Consider the following 27,864-nt stretch of genomic DNA (forward strand, 5'->3'; position numbering starts at 1 on the left):
GTATTTTATCCTACATACGTGAAATAGACACCCGTGAGATAATAATCGTTCAAATCACACGTGTGTATATATCATGTAAATGAGGTCATGTCAAGCAAGTCTGGCAGGGACCTGTTTTTCTACTGCTTTTGATGCCAAAGTCACCGAGACAAACGTCATTATAGAAACAAAAATTGTGCTCGCTAATTACCCTCGAGGAATCTTTAGAACTAACACGTCACGCCACACTTTCAGAGTGACGTGTCTTTGCTTTGACGTAATAGATTGCACGAGGCTTTAGAAGAGATCGAGGTTCCAAAACAAGCGTCTTCAATTTAGCTGCCTCGACTGCAAAACATGTTCAGTAAAATACACGTAAGTACAGTATGTAGGATGAACAGAATACTACATGGCATGCTGTGTCGTACCAGATTTACACTCGTTGCTTTTTCAAATAGTGAACAGCTCGCTTTCGCTCGCAGTTCAATATTTAAAAAAACAAAACTCGTGTAAATCTGGTACGACACAGCTAGCCATGTAGTATTCTCTATACCTCGGGGTCCAGGCGGAGAGGGGGGGGGGGGGGGGTTATGATTTGTTTCTACCTCAGATCAATGTTATCTCTTACAAACCTTATGCATTAAATATCTGCATTGTTCCGAAAATGAAGCATGCTATTTATCTCCATGCATTTGTGTCATATCCAACCTGTCAAATGCCATTGAATCTCGATGTCTCAATGTCTCAATACTTCTATATTAAACCTGCCAAATGCCATTGGATCTCTATTTCTCAATGTCTCAATACTTCTATATCAAACTTAGCCTCGGCAATCTTTTTTTTCCTGACAAAGCACTCCTGGGTGCTTCTTAAGAAGCTACTGTTCACAGGCAAGCTTACCGCGATTGAAACTGAACAATGGTACTTAGAAAATAGAGTGTTGACTTGTGCTATGGGTGGGGTGTTTAGTTGTTGGGAAAGGCAAATTAAAATCTAAACCATGTGTGTCAAGAACAGGTTAATCATAAACCAGCTCAATCGTTGTGATAATTTTAAATTATTTTTGTTTAGATTGTCTTTTTATGGTAATTAGTATCAAGAAAGAACACACACACACACACACACACACACACACACACACACACACACAAGCACACACACACACACATACACACACACATACATACGCACACACACATACACACACACACACACACATGCACACACACTGGCACACACACACACATACTCACACACACACACACACACACACACACACAAGAAAACACAAAACAATGAAACATGACAAAGGATTTATCTAACCATCGGTGCAAAGTTACTATTGACACTCAAAATCGGCGACAGACATATTTAACAAGAAGACGCATACACATTGCGAGTCTTTTGAGAAAGCAATTCTCGAAGCCTGCCCGTAAGTAAACTTGGATTACTCTCCGGGCACGTTTGGACTGGAATGCACTGAATATAAACAGCATGGGTGTTGTTGTAATTGTCTTATAATACTAATAATTAGGGTTTGTATAGGGCGCAAATTCTAAAATAGTTCTAAGCGCCTTACAATCTTAAATATAACCATCTTAATAACAGCAACAATACACAACATAAGCGCCTTAAATCAATCTTAAATACAATAATCTTAACAGCAACAATGCACATTACAAACAAATAAACCTTCTTCGTGAAAGTAGTTCGCAGTTTCAGTGCGGTACTTAACCTAAGCAGGGTAAACACACACACACACCAGGCACGAAAGACTATGTAAACGTTGCACCCTGGGTGGAGAGTGTTAATAATAAGGGTGGGGGGTGGGGGAGAGGATGGGGGGGGGGGTGGATGGGTAGTAGTGAGGGCGATGACAAACAAAAGAAGACAATAAATGACAGTTCTCTTTTAACGAAGTCACGTAGAAGATTGCCCAGCGATCTTATTTTGTGTGTGCAAACTTCGCCTCTAAGAAGGACTTATTTACTTAAGGTTTCTCATGGTCATTGACTAAAGGGAAAAGCACACAGTTTAATTGCATGAAACATTGCACAACTCAAACAAATGTCAGTAACCAAAGGAATGTTAACGAAAGATAACATAATAATAATAATATGGGAGATTTATAGAGCGCTTTACGTTCTCTAAACATCTTTCACAGAAGCAGACCTCGCAACACATAACTATAGTATCAGATAAATACAAGAATACACGGTACATACAACATATCACCATGTTTTGTAACAATTACAAAGAGACAAATAAGCCAGAATATAATGAGCGTGTATATAACACATAGAACGGGATAACCTTTTAATGATCGTTATCTTTTTAACTTCACGAGATGGGATATATGATAAGATGTTTGGTGGCTTGTTGCTAGACTAGGTTTTTGTGTCGGTTCCAAAGGAGCAATTCGTCTTCTGTTTCATCTGTATCAACCGATGCCAACAAAAAAACATGCTGCTCTGGCAAGAAAATACCTAACATCGTTTTTGTCACCATGTTGGTAGTGCAAAAGCACTGACATTGGGCCATTGTTGTGGACGTACTCTTTAGAATGAAATTCAGGGTCCCAATGCGCGTCAGAAGTTCAAACGATCACTTCAGACTAGTATGTGACGCCAAACATAACGTTTGTGTCGCTTTTCTTCGAGTCTAAAAATGCACTGAGCTGCCATCATATTTGCGAGTGCACGTGTGTTGCACCACACTTTGAAGTAATCCCACACTTTGAAGTAAATTACTTCAAAGTGTGGGGATGTGCCCCACACTTTGAAGTAAACCCATTTTTTACTTGAAAGTGTGGGGGGATCCTCCCACACTTTGAAGTAACTTACTTCAAAGCGTGGGACCTTTGCATCGCCTGTTTGAGCCTGATGATTTTGTGAAAAAAATGGCAAAGTCTTTTGGATGAGTGAACCTTACAGAAAAAGTGAGCGAGCCAAGAAACATAGTGATGTTTGTTATCAGGCTTTAAGCAATGTCCCATTGTTGAGTGTGACGAAAACTCGTGGTGACGATTTTAAAACATGTTGGGTCATGCGGAGACTATCTGGGAACAATTGGGCTAATTCGGCACGATTTTACAAGCATGGGAGGGAACATTTGGCGGGGAATTGTCGCAGTGGGAGACACTTGGTGGGGAATTGTCGCAGTGGGGATATTTGGCGAGTAATTGTCGAAGTGGGATATATTTGGCGGAAACTGTCGTAGTGGAGACATTTGGCGGGGAATTGTCGTTGTGGGGACATTTGGCGACGAATTGTCGTAGTGGGGCCGTTTGGCAGGGAATTGTCGTAGTGAGGACATTTTCCAGGGAGAATTGGCGTAGTGTGGACATTTGGCGGGGAATTGTCGCAGTGGGGGACACTTGGTGGGGAATTGCCGAAGTGTGGACATTAGGCGGGGAATTGTCGTAGTGGGGACATTTGGCGGGGAATTGTCACATTAGGGGACACTAGGCGGGGAATTGTCGCGGTGGGTCAGTTTGGCGGGGAATTGTCGCAGTGGGGACATTTTCCAGGGAGAATTGGCGTAATGGGGACATTTGGCGGGGAATTGTCGTAGTGGGGCCGTTTGGCGTGGAATTGTCGCAGTGGGGACATTTTCCTGGGAGAATTGGCGTAGTGGGGACATTTGGTGGGGAATTGTCGCAGTGGGGGACACTAGGCGGGGAATTATCGTAGTGGGGACATTTGGCGGGAAATTGTCGCATTGGGGGACACTAGGCGGGGAATTGTCGTTGTGGGTCAGTTTGGCGGGCAATTGTCGTAGTAGGGACATTTTCCAGGGAGAATTGGCGTAATGGGGACATTTGGCGGGAATTGTCGTAGTGGGGCCGTTTGGCGGGGAATTGTCGCAGTGGGGACATTTTCCAGGGAGTTTGGTGTAGTGGGGACATTTGGCAGGGAATTGTCGCAGTGGGGGACACTATGCGGGGAATTGTCGTAGTGGGGACATTTGGCGGGGAATTGTCGCAGTGGGGAACACTGGGCGGGGAATTGTCGTAGTGGGGACATTTGGCGACGAATCGTCGTAGATGGGCTGTTTGGCGGGGAATTGTCGCAGTGGAGGCCATTTTGCGGGGAAATGTCGTAGTGGGGACATTTTGGTGGGAATTATCGTAACTGGGACATCTGGCGGGGAGTTGTCGCAGTTGGAATATTTGGCGGGAAATTATCGCAGTTGCGGACATTTGGCGGGAAATTGTGATAGTGGGGACATTTTGTGGAGAAATGTCGTAGGGGGGGGGGGGCTTTTTACAGTGAGCCCATGCTTGTAAAATCGTGCCGAATTAGCCCAATTGTTCCCAGATAGTCTCCGCATGACCCAACATGTTTTAAAATCGTCACCACGAGTTTTCGTCACACTCAACAATGGGATATTGATTAAAGCCTGATAACAAACATCACTATGATTCTTGGCTCGCTCACTTTTTCTGTTCACTCATCCAAAAGACTTTGCCATTTTTTTTGACAAAATCATCAGGCTCAAACAGGCGATGCAAAAGTCCCACGCTTTGAAGTAAGTTACTTCAAAGTGTGGGAAGATCCCCCCACACTTTGAAGTAAAAACTGAGTTTACTTAAGTGTAGGAAGATCCCCCCACACTTTGAAGTAAAAAATGGGTTTACTTCAAAGTGTGGGGCACATCCCCACACTTTGAAGTAATTTACTTCAAAGTGTGGGATTACTTCAAAGTGTGGTGCAACACACGTGTCTTTTCTTTTAAGTGTTTTAAAACTGTTCGTTGCGCAATTTGCACAGCCTAGTTGCAAAATGCCCTTGACTCTTCGCGGTCATTATCAACATTAATTGGGTCTTTGGGAGAGACTATTTACAATCGTTATCTTCGGAAACAAGAAACCAAGGTCGCGTTGGTTCCACGTATCAAACAAAGAGTCTGATTGGCCTTCACTTTGACAATACACCTTTCACCTGCAGATCAAACCCATTTCACTACTTGTACTTGGATTTGTCAAAGTCATATGTTTTGTTTGTTGTTACCCAGTTTGTTATGAAGGAAAATCGTGAAAATGAGGACACATATATATTTTTTGCACCATCAAAATTAATCATTCTCCATTGATCGCCCTGAAGAAGCCCTCGGTGGCACACATTCGGCATCACAATATATTTCATATTTATTTAAAACTTCTTCTTCTTCTTTAGCGTTCCAGAAATTCTGGTGACGTGTGAGCTCGTTTGCCCATTTGGGTTCCCCACACTATACTCTGAGAGCATAGTCAGCTTCACTCCGCTTTCGTTGGGTAGGCATGCTGGGTATTTTCGTGTTTCCATAACCCACCGAACTCCGACATGGGTAACAGGATATTTTCCGTGCGCACTTGGTTGTGTGCTTGCGTGTACACACGAAGGGGTTTAAGTCACTAGCACAGGCCTGCACATAGGTTGACCTGGGAGACAGGAAAAATCTCCACTCTTAACCCACCAGGCGGCAGCGACCGGGATTCGAACTTATTGAAAACAAACTGTTGAGGAGATTGTTTATAAATTATTTCCAGCGACTGCTACACGAATAAACTAAACTGATCTCCAAGTCGTCGTGGAATCCTCGCACCATCCCTTCCTATCAAGCAAATATGCTTACAAGGACATCGAACTGGTCGATGACTTTTTTTTCTTTTGTTTTTGTTTTTTTAATCATTTGTTTGATATTTTATGTGAGCGTCCATGTGTGTGCACGCAATAATGAACCTCCCCAATCCACCGATTGCAATTTTCAAAGCTCAGGACTCATTGTATTGTTGCGATTGCGACCTTTTTTTTAGCCCACAGAAACCCGTCAAACCAGTCGGTGCACAACTGCAGGCGTAGACCAGCCTTGTGCTCCACGCTTCGTATGCTGTGCTGAAAGGAGCAAACTGCTAACATAGCAGTTCCTCAGAAACTGGCATAAAATAGATCTCCAAATGAAAATCGACCTTGGATACAGGATATATGACGCACAACCTGTGCGAGGAAGGCACTTGTTAGCAACGATCGTTGTGGTTTAGGTAGTTTGCAGCGGCTGTTCTGTCAAACTATAAAAGAAAACTATAGTTAAGCACATTATTTGTGCAATCTTTTTTGTTTCTGGTAGGATTTGTTTAGTTTGTGTGGATAGGCATATAAAGTGTTAGAGAAGTCATGATGATCGGTATTTGAACACCACTGAAAGAGATTAATCAGTTCTGCTCAGCCCTTTGTGTTAAAGGAATTGTCGCAGCGATGGGGTATTTTGATGTCGTCCTCTTTGCGTCCATGTTGTTTGGTCTTGGCTCAGCACAACCAGGTATTTTACGGGTTTAAATATGGTGTGTGTGTGTGTGTGTGTGTGTGTGTGTGTGTGTGTGTGTGTGTGTGTGTGTGTGTGTGTCTATGCGCGCGCGTGTGTGTGTGTGTGTATGTGTGTGTGTGTGTGTGTGTGCGTGCGTGCGTGCCTGTCTGCCTCGTGCGTCCGTGCGTGCCTGCCTGCCGCGTGCGTGCACGTGCGTTTGTGTTTGTGTGCGTGTGTGTGTGACATTATTCAAAGTTTTATAAAAGCAAAATCGAACATACCCCATAGGTTGTTATAGTGCAATGTCACGTTTGTTTTATGTAGGTTTAGTTTTTAATGTTAGTAAGAGGAAACAGACATGTTTAAAAATATACAACACAAATGGTGACATGATGCATTCTATTATGGTTTTTGTTTTTGTTTTTTTAACCGATATCAGTTAAGGGCAAGGAGATAGGAAAAGACCTATTTTTGTTTATAAAAAAGTTGCATCGACATAGAAAACAACAACACATTTGCATGAAAGCATTTCGAGCCAGCACCAGTTAATCAATGCATCAATGTGGTGACCCTGACCCAATGGGCAGATAACCCAACATCAGGGGAACACTTGAACTGTCAATGCTGTTGCCAGCTGTTTAGGTCAATATATTCAAAATATGAGCGTTTTTAAAAGCTGTAAGTAGGACACAAAATTGCGTACTATGTCATCAAAATATGGCATGTCAGTTTGACCACATTACAAATTGTGAACAACGATACATAGATCCCCGTTGTTAGTTATCGAACGGGCGCTGTGGCGTGGTGGTAAGACGTCGGCCTCTTAATCGGAAGGTCGAGGGTTCGAATCCCGGCCTGGTGGGTTAAATGTAGAGATTTGTCCAATCTCCCAGGTCAACTTATGTGCAGACCTGCTATAGTGGCTTATCCCCTTTCGTGTGTGCACGCAAGCACAAGACCAAGTGCGCACGGAAAATATCCTGTAATCCATGTCAGAGTTCGGTGGGTTATGGAGACACAAAAATACCCAGCATGCTTCCTCTGAAGGCGGCGTATGGCTGCCTAAATGGCGGGGTTAAAACGGTCATACACGTACAATTCCACTCGTGCAAAAAACACGAGTGTACGTGGGAGTTTCAGCCCACGAACGCAGAAGAAGAAGAAGAAGAAGAAGAAGAAGTTACCGAACAGCTCGTTTTCATTCGTGTATCTACGCTTGAAACACAAACTTGTATACATCTCATTTCACACACTAAAGTGATACGATATTCTTTGTGTTCGCATGCACACACTTCACGTTGCTATCTCATCAAACGTCGAACTCGTAACGTTATCCATGCGTAATGTCGACAACACTGTGATTTATAGTTCTGATTGAAGAGAAATCAAGCATGAAGTGTTTTCGTCGTTGTAGCAGTGGGTGTTCTTGAACAGTGCCGGAAAGCTGTCAACCTGTTTTAGACTTGAATTGTGATTATGTGTGCTGAGAAACAAGTTTAATCAGGTTAAATCATATTAGCCCCCTACTCCCCCCCCCCCCCCCCCCCCGCGCGAACAGAAAAGTGCTAGAACAGGGTACCACACACCGAACCTTTTGTTCTGACTACCCGGTTTTTTTTAACCACATTTGCAGACAATGGAATATTTGGCGCTCCAAATTCACGGAAAATGGAGCGTACAAGAAAATGGATTATAAAGTAACGGCGTGTGTTTGTGTGTATGTGTGTGTCGGTGTGTGTGTGGGTGTGTGTGGTATGGATGTTGGCGGACGTGCCTGTCTGGAGTACTTTGGGTGTTCTTACGTTGTATGTTTTATTGTTGTTTGTTACATTTAGTCAAGTTTTTTTTAATGGTTGTTGTTATATGTTGTTTAGCTGTTTTAAGAGCAGATGAACCACACTTTTCCATCCATTGTTTATTTGTATGGACAATAAATGATCTTATGTATTATGTATTATATGTGTGTGTGTGTGTGTGTGTGTGTGTGTGTGTGTGTGTGTGAATAGAATAGAATAGAATAGAATAATGTTTATTGTCATGAACCAGTAAAGTTATTGACACAACAAACAACAAATAATAATAATGCATTATACAATGCTAAAACAATCCGTAACAAATTTGCCAAGACGAACTTGAACTTCGTCTTCTAAAAATAAGTTACTTGGATTTTTGTTAGCATATTTCATATTGATATGTGAAGCATCTTCTTTAAATTCATCCCTTAATTTAACATATTTATTGCATTTATCTAGAAAATGTATTTCATCTTCTATGACATTGCATTCAATACAAAGACGATTTTCTTTAGGGATATTCTGATGTCTTCCACTTTCAATTTTTAGACAATGTGTGCTAGTCTTTAATCTGCTTAACATCTTTCTGTGTTTATTATTCTTAATTTGTATTAAGTATGACTGCATTTCGTAAGATTTACTGATCATAGAATAAAACTTAAGTCTGGAATATGTATCTGATTTTTCTTTTGTCCAGTATCTTATATATTCCTCTTGTTGTTTTTTGTCAATGGCAAACTTTAATTTGTGTGTGTGTGTGTGTGTGTGTGTGTGTGTGTGTGTGTGTGTGTGTGTGTGTGTGTGTTTATTGCGCAGTGAGACTGTACAACCCTGTGGTGGCAGGCATCGGCTACATTCAGGTGCAGGGTCCTGATAACCGATGGGGCTTCATCTGTGACGACTGCTGGAACCAGGCTGCTGCTATAAGCGCTTGCACGGATATGAATTACTTCCAGTTGGTCACCTCTTCGTATCTCTTTCGTACTTCATTCCTTCTTTTCGTTAATGTTTAAAAAAAAAACCCCACTAAGTTCATACGTGTAGGTAGAAATGTGGAAATATTTGGTTGCAGTTGTCACAAATGTCGTTGATGACTCAGTCTCAGCGCTTTGCAGTGTAGTCCATATACAGAGCCCTCAAGATTGATTGTCTCTGATAAGACGTTAATTGAAGCCAGAGCGTAGAAGTCTTCATGATGTTGCTGCTGTTGCTATGTTTGTTGTTGTTGTTGTTGTTGTTGTTGTTGTTGTTGTTGTTGTTGTTGTTGTTGTTGTTGTTGTTGCTATGTTTGTTGTTGTTGTTGTTGTTGCTGGTGGTGGTGGACGTGTTGTTGTTGCTGTGGTTGTTATTTGTTTTTCTTCGTCTTCTTTTCCATTTGCTCTGTTTGTTTTGATACGCTTGCTTAGTCTGTGCTGAACTATGTTGAGGTTAATTGGCTATTTTGTCCAGAAAATGTGTGTTTCTTTTTCCACCTGTTCATATTTGTTTGCTGTAATGTTGTAACGGGTAAATCGAGTAATTGATCTAACCTCGTTACGTGTAACAGAACCACAGGCCTCGCAGAGCCGGGTGCCAGAGCCCAGTTTCTGCCTACGCCGCCAACAGACCCTCTAATATCCTTGGACGACCTGGACTGTGTTGGGACCGAAGATAACTTGACCATGTGTATACATGATTTTACAAACGCTTCCTGGTACGTCAGCAACTGCAACAGGAATGAGCTTGCTGCCGTCACATGTGTCAACGTCCCGGATCCTACTCCCGACGGTAAGACCTGCTCGCTAGTAGCTCCGATTAATAGATGTTGACATGAGTTGATTTGGGTAAACTTACTTGTCATGCTGACGGAAGTGCAGCCCCAAAAATGACATGGTAGGGCAAGGAATGCTTCTCTGCCCCCTCCCTCTCTCTCTCTCTCTCTCTCTCTCTCTCTCTCTCTCTCCCTCCCTCTCTCTCTCTCTCCTCTCCATCTCTCTCTCTCTCTCTCTCTCTAACTCTCTCACTCTGTCTCTGTCTCTGTCTGTCTCTGTCTCTCTCTCTCTCTGTCTCTCTCTCTCTCTCTCTTTCGTTCTCTCTCGATTTCATATTTTTCTCTCACTTTTATTCTGTTTAATTCACCAGGTCCTGCTCCCACACTGCGATGCAACTCTGACAACATGGTGGTGATCTATCCCAGCCCGTGGATGATTTTACCTGCAAACCTGCAGAATCTGTTGGTTAACAACGGCTTTAACTATCTAACCATTCCATACGACAGTGCTGACACCGAACTCACGGTCAGTAGCTTTATGTCCCTTCATCATTGTATCTCTCCTTGGAATAAGTCACCCTGCAATTTTAAGTTCAAAGTTTTAGTTTTTCTTTCTTAATTTTAGGGTGATTAATACAAATGATTTCTGCCTGACCGTTATAACATTTAGAGGGTCACCTAGAATCAGCCACTTCTTGTATTTAAAAATAAAACACATTACCATGTCAACATACACACAAGACGACTGTGTTACGTGTGTGAACAGAATGGCAATGCATTCAACACATTCTCAGAATACCATACTTGTGCTCAGCTCGCTTGAAAAGTCCGTGGTCAACTATCTGAAGTTTCAAATGTAATTGTGTCATCAGTGTACGTCAAATGTGACCCTCCACCACGAAATGAGTCGCATGTCACCTCGCGCGGTTCTGCACTAGGCTTAATATAGGCTTAAGTCCGGGGAGTGTCTGGTAACAGTGTGAGGGTCACCTTGGTCACAGGCTTATAACTCAAACAGTTTTTGCTCTTTTCTAAAACGGTTTTCACCACTGGATAGAGCATAAACAACACTTTAGGAAAATGTAAAAATATGAAAATCATGCAAAGGTGACATGCGACTCATTTTGTGGTGGAGGGTCACAAATGTTGTTTCACATCATTTCCTTACTGCTGATTCCGAATCTGTCCATTCGCATGGACAAGAACAAGCAAAGTGAAAGGAATATTCAACCTGGTTTGAGATTTGTGTATGAGAACATTAAAGCTGGTAATATTCGTGATGATTGGCTGCTTGTGGCTATGTAAATGAAATCACGTCAGCGTCTGGGTTCAATCTCGTCTCCATGCTGATGCTTCCATGCTATTCGTAGGATCTCTTCGATAATTATTTTGGTTCAAAATAGCCGGTAATAAAATCGTTATTTCTAATATGTCCACTATTAGCAAAATGTATTGCCCCATTTGGCTGTTTGACCAATCAGGGCGGATTCTAGGTGACCCTCTCAATGTGATAACATTCAGGCAGGGTCCCTTTTTGTTTATAACGCTAAAAATAAACAAGACAAAATAAAAATGTAAATCAACAATGCAATATCAGCGTGATTTATTCTAAAGAATGACTCTTCAAATGTCGTCACATAATACTCTCTTTATCTAAACAAAAACTTAATAACGACAAGCGAGTATTGTCGGTACCACCCACCCTCTGAGTGTGTAATGTCGACCCGATCAAAGTTGCGTCACATGCTTTCCGTCAAATGTATCTTTACGTCATTTACCATCCGTCTGGAGTCGGTTCTAAATCTATCGCTCTCTGTTCAACAAGAAAAACCGAAGCAACCGAAACGCATGTTCAACATGATTTATCTTGTGAGATTGTTGTGTGAACGCATTTCACCTGTTAATATTCATCACGTAAGGTGAGTAATTGGCTGATCCAGGTCACGTGAATGCTTTGATTGACAGGCATAACCAGCTAGGAGCGCTGAAGTTCCCATTGCGGCTGTTCTGTCTAATTCGCGGGGTCGCTTCGACATTCTTTTGGTCTAAATAAACGGTAATAAAACCGTTTTTTCTAATATGCTGACTGTTAGCAAATAATAACAGACATGTCTCACAAACGATATCAGCATTCGACTGAAGGCTCATGCTTGATAACTTGTTTCTCGACATGTCTGTTGTTATCATTTGCTAACAGTCAGCATATTAGAAATAACTCACAATAACAGACATGTCTCGAGATTGATATCAACGTTCGCCTGCCGGCCCATACTGTTATCCATGTCCTCGACATGTATGTAATCGCATGCTTAAAGTCAGCACATAATAGATATTTATAACACTATAATTACAATGTGATTTCATAAGGCTAATAAATACCATAGTATAATTTTATGAACGTTGAACGTATCGCCCTATGCTTAACTGAAGCATCCTTTTGTGATTTCAAAAGTTATCTACTACATGTACTACAAAATGAGTTTATAACATGTGAAACTATCACAGCACGTTTTCATCCTGTGTGCCAATCTTAGAGTGTGTTTTGGTGGCATTCGATAGGATAAGAGTAGAATGGTATACGGAGTTTAAACATCATAGTAAAGTATGATTCCTCATGCAAACTTAAGACCATACATGAACCCCCCGCGGGTTAGGGGGAGTCCCATATTGGTTGGGACGAGAAAGAATTTGCCCGATGCTCCCCAGCATGTCGTAAGAGGCGACTAACGGATTCTGTTTCTCCTTTTACCCTTGTTAAGTGTTTCTTGTATAGAATATAGTCAATGTTTGTAAAGATTTTAGTCAAGCAGTATGTAAGAAATGTTAAGTCCTTTGTACTGGAAACTTGCATTCTCCCAGTAAGGTCATATATTGTACTACGTTGCAAGCCCCTGGAGCAATTTTTTGATTAGTGCTTTTGTGAACAAGAAACAATTAACACGTGGCTCTATCCCATCTCCCCCCTTTCCCCTATTCCATCTCCCCCCTTTCCCCGTCGCGATATAACCTTGAATGGTTGAAAACGACGTTAAACACCAAATAAAGAAAGAAAGACCATACATGTGAACGTGTTGTGTAAATCAAAACGTCCCAGTTCCATACCATTGTTTTTCTCTCAACATATAAACTTAGCACATACATGTATATGTATGGTGTTATGAAGGGTGTCCGAGATTCATGCAATAAATGTCAACGTCGTGGCAGAAAACGATTCATGTTATAGCGTTACATACGTCTGTTCCCGAAGTGTCACCATTGGTGTGTGACATGATATTCATTGTTTCTTTGTCTTGAGCTTGTCTTACTTCATATTCGAATTACTTCATATTTAGGAACCTCGCTGACATCTTGAAAGTGAGTTACATCCACGCTTCTAAGATAAGTTCAGTATCCGTATCATAAGTGTTTGTCTGTCTGTCTTTTTTTTTCAAAGACCAGTGGCTCGACATACTAATGAATGTAACGTGTTTTTGTGTCAATAATAAACGTTCTATTAACCTACAATTCTTGTGTTTTGATTTGAGTTATGACTGTTACCACTCATACAGCAAACTATGACCTACATCATCTACACCAGAAACGTTGTCATGACCTACCCGAGCTATGGCTCAGGGGTGACCCGATACAGGAGGTACGATGCAGCACTCACCTGCAGAATGAAGCGAGAGGCCACGGTCAACAAGACGTTCGAACCCTACGGCAACATCTCACTGTCAAACTACACTCAGTTCGAGATTGAAATGATCTTGTATGAGGTGAGTCGAACATTCAAATAGTACCTAGTAGAAAGCAACAACACTTTAATCAACAGAACTGTTGTTGGGTGTTATTGTTGTTGTTGCTGATTGCTTGATTTCTAGATATAATTACATACAGGGTATGATGATAAGTCAATGTTGCAGGCATTGACAAACAGCCCTGCAAAAAAGGATTGCCATATTTGTGACCCTCCACCACGAAATGAGTCGCATGTCACATCGCGCGGTTCTGCGCTAGGCTTGATATAAGTCCGGGGAGTGCCTGGTAACAGTGTGAGGGTCACCTTAGTCACAGGCTTATAACTCAAACAGTTTTTGCTCTTTTCTAAAACGGTTTTCACCACTGAATAGAGCATACAAATCTCGTTATGAAAATGTAAAAATATGAAAATCATGCAAAGGTGACATGCGACTCATTCCGTGGTGGAGGGTCACATTTATGGATTTGTTGACTCTTGTCGATACGCATAGAACCTGAGAGAGTACGTTTAGACTGACACACTTCGTTGTCTTCACAAGAAAAGATATCTGCTGTTTTTGAAGTTTGGTTTCTATTTAATCAGCTCTAATGCAATGTTTATCTTTTGAGACTGACAAAAAAGCATGCCATCGGCAATCACCTGGGGGGGGGGGGGGGCACACTTAAATGTAGCCTATACAAGGAAAGCAACAGAACCAATAACGCTTCTTTGCTTTGTAATAAAGACACAAACACATCAAATAAAACAAACAAGGTAGCGTCCAGTAATAAACCCAGTTTTCAACAGACTTAACCTTCACCGGACCACGTGTTGGACTACACAGTCCGGATACACGACCCACACTTTCCAAAGAAGGATTCAACGTAAAAAGTATGGGTCGTACACGACCCACGCCATCCGAATAGGGATACACGTTTTGCCGCCTCTTTGCAGAGTATGGGTCGTACACGACCCACGCCATCCGAATACAGGATAAACAACGTTACATTCCCTACGTAATTCCATATGGGTCGTCCACGACCCACATCATCCGGACTATGTAGTTCAAGTTACATCATCGTTTATTTGTTTGTTTGCAAAAACAATCTTTCAAAAATTGGGCAGTAGGAAGGTCGTATGATGATTGGAAATTAGCTGAAGTCTTAATTAAAAACTCCAAATAGTTTCAGAGATAGAGACGATTTTGTGAGGCTCTGGGTCGTCCACGACCAACGAAGCACGGTGAAAGTGAAAGGGTTATAACCTAAGGTAACAGGCTCTTAGATATTTCGCTCCCAAAGCCATTCAATAAGATTCTGCGTAACAAATAATGCTACCGCGCAGGATGACTGCCTTTACTTTGCAAACGTGTTTAAAACGATGTATAAAATGTCGCACTCGCTCATTTTGATGTCAGTAATTAAAATGCGTGTGGTTCTCTTTAGAGCAAATCGTGATGTGTGCGTCCAGATTCGAGTACAGTGGATTCCCCAGATTCTTCAGATTCGTCAAATTCACCCAAAACACCCTTAAAATGTCTTAACAACGAAGTGACTGTGGTAAGATGAACAAAGTTAAAACACAAAGCTAAAGATTGCTGTACTCTTGTGAGACGTCTTGTGTCGTTCTTGTATCGGTGAGTACAGTAATCCTTTGGTGTTTTTTTTAACTTAAAATGTCTGGTCAATAGTTCCCCTTCTATTTCAAGCTTTAGCAATCGGCATTTCTTTTAACTCATATAACTAGTTGCTCCGAATAGCCGTATTATTTGGAAGTGTTGCCATCGTATTATAACACAGTTATGTTAGAACCTATTCTGCAGGGCATGCATCGTGAATTATACAATGTGAGAAAGGAAACAAAACTGAACAGGTCCCGAATAGCCAAATAGTTTGTAGGGACATATGAAGGCAACAGCCAACCCATCAATCTAATCCATTGACTGCCCGACTAATTTAGCTCAATAAATTAAATTTAAAGAAATCATATCATGCAATTTTTTTTTTAATTAAACCAAAACTGAGAAAATGGTCTCCATGGGAGACACTCGTCTTGCACTTCAAAGGGCAATTACATACATCATGTTTTTCCCTTGTCATAATATTTGAGATTTTCATCATGGCGAAAAAACACGTACTTCATACGTTAATGGGGTGAATGTTGCAGGAACGTATGTTCACGACTGAAATTCTCGTGTACCCGTACCGTCTCCCGATGGGTGACTGGCTCAACATGGCCGTGGTTCTGCGGACAACTGACACCCGTCTGAAGATTGTGGTGTCGCAGTGCCTGGCTGAGCCTGTTATCACCACTGGACGCGGTCCCAACTTCATATTCTATAATAATAAGTGAGTGCGAGTACCTGTGATTTGCAGGATAAGTGCGTGCGCCGTATTTGAGTATGTGTGTGTGTGTGTGTGTGTGTGTGTGTGTGTGTGTGTGTGTGTCTGTGTGTGCGTACGTGCGTGCGTGTGTGTGTGTGTGTGTGTACGTGTGTGTGTGTGTGTGTGTGTGTGTGGGTGGGTGTGGGGGGAGGGGGGTGAGTGAGTGGGTGGGGTAAGCAGTAAAGTTTAGTTATGTCGATGACACATTTCCATTGTAATAATTCTCTATGAGTGACAATATAGTGTGTGTTTGATGTTTAATTGTTATTGTTAATGCTCAAGAGAGAGAGAGAGAGAGAGAGAGAGAGAGAGAGAGAGAGAGAGAGAGAGAGAGAGAGAGAGAGAGAGAGTGTGTGTGTGTGTGGGTGTGTTTTATTATGCATTTGTTTTATTTTATGATAAATATGCTGACGATTAGCAATTGATAACAGACATGTCGAGCAAATGAATATCAACGTGAGCTGGCAGGCGCTATACCATTCAGCGAGACACCAAGAAACTGTCCTGATTGATCAAATAGTCATACGGTAACTGTAATATTGCCTGTGATCTTGCGTGTTGCTCAGGTGTTTAGTAGACGATACGACGAGTGCCGCATACCCGCTAGCCCTGAACAGGTTTGGCTTCCGCCTCCAGTCCTTCGTGTTCGACAACTACCCCGTGGTGCGACTAGAGTGTGACGCCATCGTCTGCATCAAGACTGACAAGTCGGCCTCGTGTGACCGCAGTTGTAACAGCGCCAAGCCGGACACGGACCGACGACGACGTCGTGACGTCGTTGGATCGACCGACGGCACTGACCACACGGTGTACTCCGTTACCTCCCCTCTCATCTACGTCTTGAACCTCACCAACGGTCAGTTGACAGTAGTTGTTATCCCTTGACTGACACATGTACATCAGTATTCGTATAGATACGGGTGTTTTTGCTACCATAAAAAAATCAATACTCTGACAAGGGAAATAACGTCTGTTTTTGCTCTCCGCATTGCAGCTAGATGATTGCCTCCCTTTGAAGAATGTCAGAGAAAGATTAATAGTTTTCAAAGAAAAGAAACATGATGCAATCTGCAACATGTTTTACAATAATTATGTTTATGTTTGTGTGTTTTTGTATACTTGTATCATCTTAGTTGCTTGTGACAAATATTTCAAATATTCTGAGCATGAAAGCCGATCAAATTGTGTTGTTGTTTTTGTTGTTGTTGTTGTTCTTCTTCTTTATTATCATTATATTATATGGGAGATTTATATAGCGCTTGACGCTCTCTAAGCTCTTTACATATTAATTTCTGCCGTGTGAGATGGAATTTTTTACACAATATATCACGCATTCACATTGGCCAGTAAATCTCAAGCCATTACGGCGAATATTTACTTTTCACGGCCTATTATTCCAAGTCACACGGGTATTTGGTGGACATTTGTTTTTATCTATGCCTATACAATTTTGCCAGGAAAGACCCTTTTGTCAATCGTGGGATCTTTAACGTGCTGCTGCTAATGCTGTTTTTGTTGGTTTGTCTTTGTCTTCTTGTTCTGTTTATTCTTCCTTTACTCGTACAAGGAACTGTTGAGCTACTAGAGGAAGTTTAAAAGAAGCGAAAGAAAATACAACCATTGTTGTTTAGAGATCATTGTTGTTGTAGTAAGTCAATACACGATCAGACAGTTGTTGCTGTATGTCAAAAGAATATCCGACGGTGTTGTTATAAACCAATAGAATACAATGGGTAACGAAAAGGCTAACACACGGGGGATAACCGGTCAAATGCCGAACAGAAGCCGAATGCCGCTCATGACACGTGTGAAGGCAAGTTTTGTCTGTTTTCTAGGTATTGTTTGATTTATGTCGGGATTTAAGGTAAGCTACTGATTCAGCGATGACTAAATTTGTTTCTCGATGCATAAAAAGTCAGGGAGCGATTGATATTTGCCCGTAAATATCCTTCAAAGCTGAAAATGTCCGCGATCGAGCACCGGAAATGGCTGTTCGATGGGTTTTGCAAGTAGAAATGTGCTTTATTTCACCAAATCAGCTCGTATTTGGTGTGGGTACGGGATTCTAGAGGACGAAGGAGTCATAAGAGGTGCTAAGAAGTGCTATTTGGGAGTAGAATAAATCTTCCGAGACAGTAGACAAGAGAAGGTCATATTTGAGAGAGGAGCGCGTAGGCCGATTGTCTTTCCGACAAGCGAATGATACAGCAGATTAATCATTCGTTTTGACCAGAAACCTAGTCTCTAGTTTTTATGAATGAGTTTTTTAATTAAAACAATCACGAGAACTCTCTCGCTTAGCCTAATGGCTGTTCGATGGGTTTCGCAAGTAGAAATGTGCTTTATTTCACCAAATCAGCTCGTATTTGACATCGGTTTGGTATATATATATATATTTTCTAATCCTACCGCGAACTGGATAGCAGACGCGGCACGACTGTTGCACCACACTTTGAAGGGGATATAGCTCAGTTGGTAGCGCGCTGGATTTGTATTCAGTTGGCCGCTGTCAGCGTGAGTTCGATCCCAGGTTCGGCGGAAATTTATTTCAGAGTCAAATTTGTGTGCAGACTCTCTTCGGTGTCCGAACTCCCCCCCCCCCCCCCCCCCCCCCGTGTACACTACATTGGGTGTGCACGTTAAAGATCCCACGATTGACAAAAGGGTCTTTTCTGGCAAAAATTGCTTAGGCACAGTTAATAATTGTCTACCTATACCCGTGTGACTTGGAATAATAGGCCGTGAAAGGTAAATATGCGCCGAAATGGCTGCAATTACTATTTCGTATACAATTTCATCTCACACGGCATCACTGCAGAGCGCCTAGAACTGTACCCACGGAATATGCGCGATATAAGCCTCATTGATTGATTGATTGAAGTAATCCCACACTTTGAAGTAAATTACTTCAAAGTGTGGGGATGTGCCCCACACTTTGAAGTAAACCCATTTTTTACTTCAAAGTGTGGGGGGATCTTCCCACACTTTGAAGTAAACTCAGTTTTTACTTCAAAGTGTGGGGGGATCTTCCCACACTTTGAAGTAACTTACTTCAAAGCGTGGGACTTTTGCATCGCCTGTTTGAGCCTGATGATTTTGTCAAAAAAAATGGCAAAGTCTTTTGGATGAGTGAACAGAAAAAGTGAGCGAGCCAAGAAACATAGGGATGTTTGTTATCAGGCTTTAAAGGCATATGTACTCGATGACTATACACGCTAATTGCTTTACCAACAGCTGGAGACATGCTAAATTAAGTTCCCTGCAAAATATTGTGGTCTAGGACCCCTTCAATGTTGAGATATGTTAATTTTCATTTTGATCTGGATCGTCCTATTTATAGATTTGGCAACACATGTAACGTTGATGCAAGGGAGCTAACACCGCGGCTTTGTTGACATCCTCACTTTTTCAGAGGCTAGAACAAGCTGTAATGCATGTATTATGGTCCGCGCATGGTGACATATCGTCATTATATGGTCTTATGGTGCGTTTGACATCGATTATGGGCAAACTACACTTTGTAAACACGGGAGCGCGTACATATGCCTTTAAGCAATGTCCCATTGTTGAGTATGACGAAAACTCGTGGTGACGATTTTAAAACATGTTGGGTCACGCATGGTCCAACCTTACATGGTCCAACCTTACATGGTCCAACCTTACATGGTCCAACCTTACATGGTCCAATCTTACATGGTCCAACCTTACATGGTCCAATCGTGCATGGTCCAATCTTACATGGTCCAATCTTACATGGTCCAACCTTACATGGTCCAATCTTACATGGTCCAACCTTGCATGGTCCAACCTTGCATGGTCCAATCTTACATGGTCCAATCTTACATGGTCCAACCTTACATGGTCCAATCTTACATGGTCCAACCTTGCATGGTCCAACCTTGCATGGTCCAACCTTACATGGACAACCTTACATGGTCCAACCTTACATGGTCTAACCTTACCATGTCCAACCTTACATGGTCCAATCTTACATGGTCCAACCTTACATGGTCCAATCTTACATGGTCCAATATTACATGGTCCAACCTTACATGGTCCAACCTTACATGGTGCAACCTTACATGGTCCAACCTTACATGGTCCAATCTTACATGGTCCAATCTTACATGGTCCAATCTTACATGGTCCAATAATATATATGGACCATGTAAGATTGGACCATGTAAGGTTGGACCATGTAATGTTGGACCATGTAAGGTTGGACCATGTAAGATTGGACCATGCGTGACCCAACATGTTTTAAAATCGTCACCACGAGTTTTCGTCACACTCAACAATGGGACATTGCTTAAAGCCATATGTACTCGATGACTATACACGCTAATTGCTTTACCCACAGCTGGAGACATGCTAAATTAAGTTCCCTGCAAGATATTGTGGTCTAGGACCCCTTAAATGTTGAGATATTTGAATTTTTATTTTGATCTAGATCGTCCTATTTATAGATTTGCCAACAGAGGTAGCGTTGACGCAAGGGAAATAACTCCGCGTCTTTGTTGACATCCTCACTTTTTCAGAGGCTAGAACAAGCTGTAATGCATGAATATGGTCCGCGCATGGCGACATATCGTCATTACATGGTCTTATGGTGCGTTTGACATCGATTATGGGCAAACTACACTTTGTAAACACGGGAGCGCGTACATATGCCTTTAAAGCCTGATAACAAACATCACTATGTTTCTTGGCTCGCTCACTTTTTCTGTTCACTCATCCAAAAGACTGCCATTTTTTTGACAAAATCATCAGGCTCAAACAGGCAATGCAAAAGTCCCACGCTTTGAAGTAAGTTACTTCAAAGTGTGGGAAGATCCCCCCACACTTTGAAGTAAAAACTGAGTTTACTTCAACGTGTGGGAAGATCCCCCCACACTTTGAAGTAAAAAATGGGTTTACTTCAAAGTGTGGGGCACATCCCCACACTTTGAAGTAATTTACTTCAAAGTGTGGGATTACTTCAAAGTGTGGTGCAACAGTCGTGCCGCGTCTGCTATCCAGTTCGCGGTAGGATTAGAAAAAAAAAAATATATATATACCAAACCGATGTCAAATACGAGCTGATTTGGTGAAATAAAGCACATTTCTACTTGCGAAACCCATCGAACAGCCATTAGGCTAAGCGAGAGAGTTCTCGTGATTGTTTTAATTAAAAAACTCATTCATAAAAACTAGAGACTAGGTTTCTGGTCAAAACGAATGATTAATCTGCTGTATCATTCGCTTGTCGGAAAGACAATCGGCCTACGCGCTCCTCTCTCAAATATGACCTTCTCTTGTCTACTGTCTCGGAAGATTTATTCTACTCCCAAATAGCACTTCTTTGCACCTCTTATGACTCCTTCGTCCTCTAGAATCCCGTACCCATACCAAATACGAGCTGATTTGGTGAAATAAAGCACATTTCTACTTGCAAAACCCATCGAGCAGCCATTTCCGGTGCTCGATCGCGGACATTTTCAGCTTTGAAGGATATTTACGGGCAAATATCAATCGCTCCCTGACTTTTTATGCATCGAGAAACACATTTAGTCATCGCTGAATCAGTAGCTTACCTTAAATCCCGACATAAATCAAACAATACCTAGAAAACAGACAAAACTTGCCTTCACACGTGTCATGAGCGGCATTCGGCTTCTGTTCGGCATTTGACCGGTTATCCCCCGTGTAACAGTGCAACAAGTTATGCCGGTTTGTTTGTCACCAGGTCTAACTCCTCCTAGGATGGCGGTCACCCCAGCGAACCCGATCCAGGCTACAGGGAAAGAAACGCCGGTGAACACCCGGGAACCTCAAGCAAATGTACCACCGGCAAGGGCAGCAGAGTATCAGCAGGATGCACAACAGGCTCTTACGTTCTTCTTGGGCAGCGCTGCTTCTCTGCCGTCTGTGTCTGTGGTCTACGTCGTCACTCCTCTGGTCGCTGCCCTGATGTCGATCTCTCTTTTCTCAGCCGAGTGATGTTAGATCCACAGCCTCTTCTGTCGGTTTTCGACAGTCGCTGTTCAAATGTAATCTCCCTCTGTAATGCACGTATTCACTCAACTGTTCGTTGCCCTGATGTCACTCTGTCTGTTCTCAGCATGTATGAGAGTTCTGCTCTCCGCAGAGTGATGTTATATTCTCAGCCTCTTCTGGCGGTTTTCGACAGTCGCTGTTCAAATGTAATCTCCCTCTGTAATGCACGTCTTCACTCAACTGTTCGTTGCCCTGATGTCACTCTGTCTGTTCTCAGCATGTATGCGAGTTCTGCTCTCCGCAGAGTGATGTTATATTCTCAGCCTCTTCTGTCGGTTTTTGACAGTGACTGTCCCGATGCCAGCTATGTCTGCAGTCCTCGTCTACGCTTCTTTTGAACATAATGATGTTACATCAACATTAAAACCCAGCCTCTTCTGTTGGGTGTTGGTAGCTACGGTGACAACGCCATCTCCTTCTTTAATACTTCTTTGCTCTTACGGTTGTTGTACTGACCACTCTCTGTCTGGCGTGAGGAGAGTGAAGTGATGTACACAATGTGCAGTCTGAAGCTGTATCAATGACTTTGTCCTTTCTGTAATGCTACTGTCTCTCGTGCCGATCATGCACAATTATCATTAAAGTTATTTGCACAGGTGTTTTGTGACTAAGGGCCTTTAAAATGTGACCTCCTTTAAAATGGACTAAATTAAAAAAGTTGACCTACCTACCCTTTCTTTTTTGGTCACGTCACCCTAAACCAACATATATTTTTGTTTGGCCCGATCTTGATGGTTCTATCCCATCCTAAATCCAATTCCACTGAATATACACTGGTGCACAATAAAGTTATTTTCTGAGAGCCTTTCTCATGCTACTCCATTTTACAAAATAGCAGATAACCTCCAATCAGGGTGAAGTGGGTTTTTTTTTTTTACACGAACTTTTCTCACATTCCGTCCAACAATATACGCTGCTGCAGGGTAGGGAAGGGTAGGGGGAGGGGGGGGGGGCATTCCTGTGACCTTCAGTTTCCCTATCTCATTGACATATCTATCCGGCCAGCATTCAGTAAAATCTTCACAATTCGTCCAACATGCGCTAATGCCCGGGAAAGGGGGGAGGGCATTTCTGTGACCTTTTTTTGCCCTACCATATTGTTATATCGTTCCGTCCAGCACTCAGTTACATCTTTCCATTCCGTCCAGTATACGCTTGTGTAGTGGGAAGATGTTTGTGATTTTTTGCTCCGTCACATCATCATATAATAATAATAATAATAATAAATAACTTTTCTATAGCGCGAGTCCCATCAATTGGCTCCAGGCGCTTTACAAATTCATTATAGAATAAACTAGCACAAATCAACAAGCATACAAAGCATACATTTAACTGAGACATAACACCAAGAACCCAAGCACTAAGCAAAACTTAGCGTACAATGTTAAAAGTACACACACACACACACACACACACACACACACACACACACACACACACACACACACACACACACACACACACGCACGCACGCGCACACACAAAGATACCATTGACAAAGAGACCATAAAGCACATACAGGGTAGAGAGTTCCAAAACAGAATAGAGTTGTGGAGAGTCTACTCAGGCTAAGCAAAGGCTTTACGAAACAGGTATGTTTTGAGTTGGGTTTTGAAGGAGGAAAGGCTGCTGGAATCACGGATAGAACTTGGAAGCGTTCATTAAAGTACATTTATTATTATTAAAATGTATTTACTTTCTTTCCATTATACACTGATGCAGAGGGAACATTTCTGTGACCGTTTGCTGCGTCACATTATCATATCCTTTTATCGTTCCGTCCAGCATTCATTACAATATGTACTTTCCGTCCAACATACGTTGATGCAGGTTTCTTTTTCTGTTACCAGTTTGGTGCGCTGCAGTATTATACAGTTACATCGTTACGTTCTGCATTTTCATTTGTGATCTTTCAATGAATATATTCCTGTCGTTACTTTCTTTAATGCTGTGTTGAAGCCCCTGGGGCGGACACTGTAAATCTACATATTTACAAGAACTAGAATAAAACGAAAATCTATACACAAGGGAAACAATCTCCCAGGTCAACTTATGTGCAAACCTGCTAGTGACTTAACCCTCTTCGTGTGTACACGCAAGCACAAGACCAAGTGCGCACGGTAAAGATCCTGTAATCCATGTCGGAGTTTGGTGGGTTATAGAAACAAGAAAATACCCAGCATGAGAGATGTTCAACGTGCGGGCTACCTCACCTGTCCCCAATTCATTCTAAAGCGCATAGAGAACGACAAGCGCTCTATACATCTCCCATAATTATTATTATTATTGTTATTTTATTTAGAATTTTGAGCAAGATAACTGCCTCCTCTTGAAACTTATTCCTCAGTTTTGATATATTTGTCATACTTTATTAGTTATGATTTTGTTGCTGATTTTTGTTTTATCTACTTCGTTAGGCGGTCATGGGGTTATATATGTACCTATCATTTATTTTCAAAATTGTTTTAATTCACTGTTGAATCTTTGCATAGATAATATTAAAGAGTGTGTGTGTGTAATGAAGATGTAGACTTTTAAATTGTTTGTGACTACTTCGACAAGGTGTTGTTATGCACTACTTCTGACTCTGCTTCAGTATGATCAAGTTCAGTGTTCCGTATCAGTGTTTTGAACCCTTTGGTTTTGTTCTTCAACTTTCTATGACGCATAAAATAAATCTTACAACAAGCATTCATCTTACTAGCCAGGCATTTTGTTCTTTCTTAAGCCTCTATGTTAGGACTGCAACCTTTTTTTCCTTTTAATTAAACCGTGGTGAAGATACATTACAATCTAATAAACCTGGGGGTATGTAGGTTAACTGTTTCACGGGGAAAGAACTCAATGTCCAACCATGGCAACGATTACTAACTTTTGCTATCTGGGAAACACCTGTGGAAAGCCCAGAAACGGGTGTAATGTGAGTATAATCTCCGCATTACGTGTTGGCAAGAAAATAGTCATTATATTAACGACACAAAAATGTATGGTGTTTGAAAATGTACATTCACCAAATAAAAAAATAAAAAATAACTGACTACTGCCTATAACTTTATTTAACTATCTAAAGTTATGATGTTGCGCTATATAAATGCTCATTTAATATTATTATTATTATTATTATTATTATTAACAGAGATTGCTATATTATCTTTATCACGACATTGTCTTATACCAAAAAGCATGTTGTTTTGGAGATATAATTGTTAAGGGTTTGAAATTAGCTGTTGTTCGTGATATACTGCTTTGCATGTAGCATGCAGTTAGTTTTCAGCGCGTGTGTGTTGTTTTTGAGATGCGAATGTATATTATAGTTGACAACATTTTGTCGATTGCTATAATTCTATCATCTTTGTTTTGTAATAGACACCTCTGGGACATTTGTTTGTATTATATGCTTTTTAAATTAATGTGAGTTTGTATTGGTGTTTACTCTGTGGATGTATGTTTACATCTAATCACTTTACCTGCTCAAACTATACGTGTTTTAAAAGTAGAATGCATCTTCTGTTAGCTTACCCTATCGTGTTGACGTAGAGAGTGACGTCAGTGTCAAGTGCCTTTCCTGCGTTTGGTGTTGATGTTAAGACTGAGATGTATACTTGCGTACAACAGAAATCGTGTTGGAAATTGTTAACACTAAACATATTTAAAACTGTGAAATATTATCTGGTATATTTTATAAGCATCACACGTTTTCTTGGAACACACGAGGATCTATTTTGCCCAGATAAGCAACAGAATGCTTTAAGAGTTCATTATGAAAAACAAGCAACAGAGATAGTTTTCCGTCTTAACAACACAGAAAAGAACACCCACCTTGACATAACACATTTTTCTCAAGTTAACTGACACATATACGCCTATTAATTGTTCTGCGTTGTTGTCATCCTTTTTGTAGTTGTGGGTCAGAAGTCGGTAGTTCGAGGCTACTGTCAATTTAATGTGCATCACTGATATTGTCTACAACTACTTGGTGTATTATTGTAAAAGTAAACTTGGCAAAAATATATGTTGCACCGTGTTTTTGTGACACACACGTTTGACAATTCTTCAAAATGTTATGGTAAAGTTGCTCAATTTCATTGCTACAATTACTGCATTTTGTGTCATGTAACTACTTAAAACTTCATATTGTTGAAGTAAACAATTATGCGGTAACCAATATCAGTCGGAATAGCAAAGCATTAATTTAACAAATTCAAGATAGGTATACAACAAAATAATGATAGATAAGGAATCGTTCTCAAAAACATTAAAATATGGCCTCCAGGGGAGGCAATCAACTGGACACAAGTCAAACAGTGGGTTCAAGATGTTGTGTCCCTTGCCTCTGCATTGAGTTTTGGTGTTGACTGTAATTCGCTCCCTTGGCAATAGATTTTTAAGCCTCAGTGCTTCTCCTTGAAATGAACTCAGGAAAAAAGAAAATAAGTGGTGCGACTTAAACAACTTGTCCCGTTACATTTCTTTTACAATTGTAATGGCTGGAAATAGCGTAATTACGTGACGTTTTCGTAGGTTAAAAACAGATCAATATCTCAAATCGCATAAACATATTTCTCCACTTGTGTCTGCGAGCATTGCAGCATGTTTCCTCTTTGTATTGTTTAATCGATTGTTTACTCAAATTAAAATTGTTGTAGGGTCAATGTTTATGGCATTGGTAGTCTCAAGAATCCTATCAAAGAATCGTCGATAAAAAAGTTTAAAACATATAGTTTAAAACACACACAGATAAGTATGTCAAATAGCCGAGAGAAATGCCTTTTGGTGCAAAACAAGTTTGATTACTTGATTAACACGAGACTTGTAAATTATTGTTAGTCAATATTGAAAACGGTGTGCAATATTATTTTGCATATTTTGTTTAGTATCCGTATACATGTTGTAAACGATCGTTACAATTCAGACAATTTATCAAAAAGTAAGCTTCGTTGTCTTTTTGTCTTAGAAACAGCTTCGTTTGAATTAATTCAGAGTTTTGCTTTTTCTCTGTTCTCCTTTGCTACCCTTTCAAAAGGATAAATGTGGTAGCTTAATCGTCATATTAAACACTATAATTTGCAAAAGTAGTAAATCGCAAGCGTCGACATGGATGTGAATATATTGTTTTTACTGCCGAATGTATCCAATGCAAATTTAAAATGTCAAGCAAGATTTTTCACTTGACAGGGAAGAAGAAAAATCAAACAATGTTTTCTAAAGACAGGCTACTGTTAAGTTTTATAAAACGCAAAATCACCAAATCTAAATGTGACAGGGGAGGCTACCGCTCCTTTCACAGCAGACTCTGCACCCGAGTTGTTGGCCTTTAAAGTCAACACCCGTGGTTTGTGGAAATCTGTTTGTGATAGGGTGTGGTAGTTTCCGGTTGTCTGTATGTTCATGGAAACCTTCGGGTTTGCATAACAGCTTTTATAGGGCTAAGAAATTAGCCCTAACATTTTCAAACCTGTTTGATTGCACTTCGCTTCCCGAGGTGATCGTAGTGTTTCGGCACACGGTTACATCAACAACAATAAAAAAATAAAAAACTGTCTCTAAACTATAAATGCATTTAAATGCTGCACGTCTTTGGTGTATATTCCTCTTGTAATTTTATGTCTGGAGACACAATACTTGTAACTCATATGAAAACAAGTTATCAAAGGTTGGAATGGTATAATTATTCAATGTTTGAGGTCACAAACTTTAAGTTTAGTTAATTGAAAACTTGAAGTAGCTGTGACCTGCATTGTAATTTGCTAGTTTTGTAATTACAATCATTCTATGGATATAGGAAATTAGCAATTCGGCGACCGGATATAGGTTCACTTCTTGAAATCAACCTTGTACTTTTCGCTTCTCATATATCTCTGTTAATAAATGTTCAGTTTGTTAGAAGTAGTCTGGTCGTTGAGTGTGTGTGTGTGTGTG

At 41.0% G+C, this 27,864-nt stretch overlaps 1 protein-coding gene across 1 annotated transcript; it reads left to right on the top strand.

Annotated features, from left to right (window-relative positions):
* The first annotated feature begins 5,874 nt into the window (after positions 1-5,874).
* LOC138961755 (scavenger receptor cysteine-rich domain-containing protein DMBT1-like) lies at positions 5,875-27,834 on the top strand. Its single transcript, XM_070333425.1, has 8 exons — positions 5,875-6,279; positions 8,874-9,012; positions 9,604-9,824; positions 10,179-10,333; positions 13,356-13,562; positions 15,692-15,873; positions 16,476-16,765; positions 21,635-27,834. Exons 1-8 carry the CDS (start codon positions 6,216-6,218, stop codon positions 21,886-21,888), a joined length of 1,512 nt encoding a protein of 503 aa, XP_070189526.1. The 5' UTR covers positions 5,875-6,215; the 3' UTR covers positions 21,889-27,834.
* The last annotated feature ends 30 nt before the right edge of the window (positions 27,835-27,864 follow it).

The sequence above is a fragment of the Littorina saxatilis genome, linkage group LG3 (assembly GCF_037325665.1).
Source record: "Littorina saxatilis isolate snail1 linkage group LG3, US_GU_Lsax_2.0, whole genome shotgun sequence".
Taxonomy (NCBI): Eukaryota; Metazoa; Mollusca; class Gastropoda; order Littorinimorpha; family Littorinidae; genus Littorina; species Littorina saxatilis.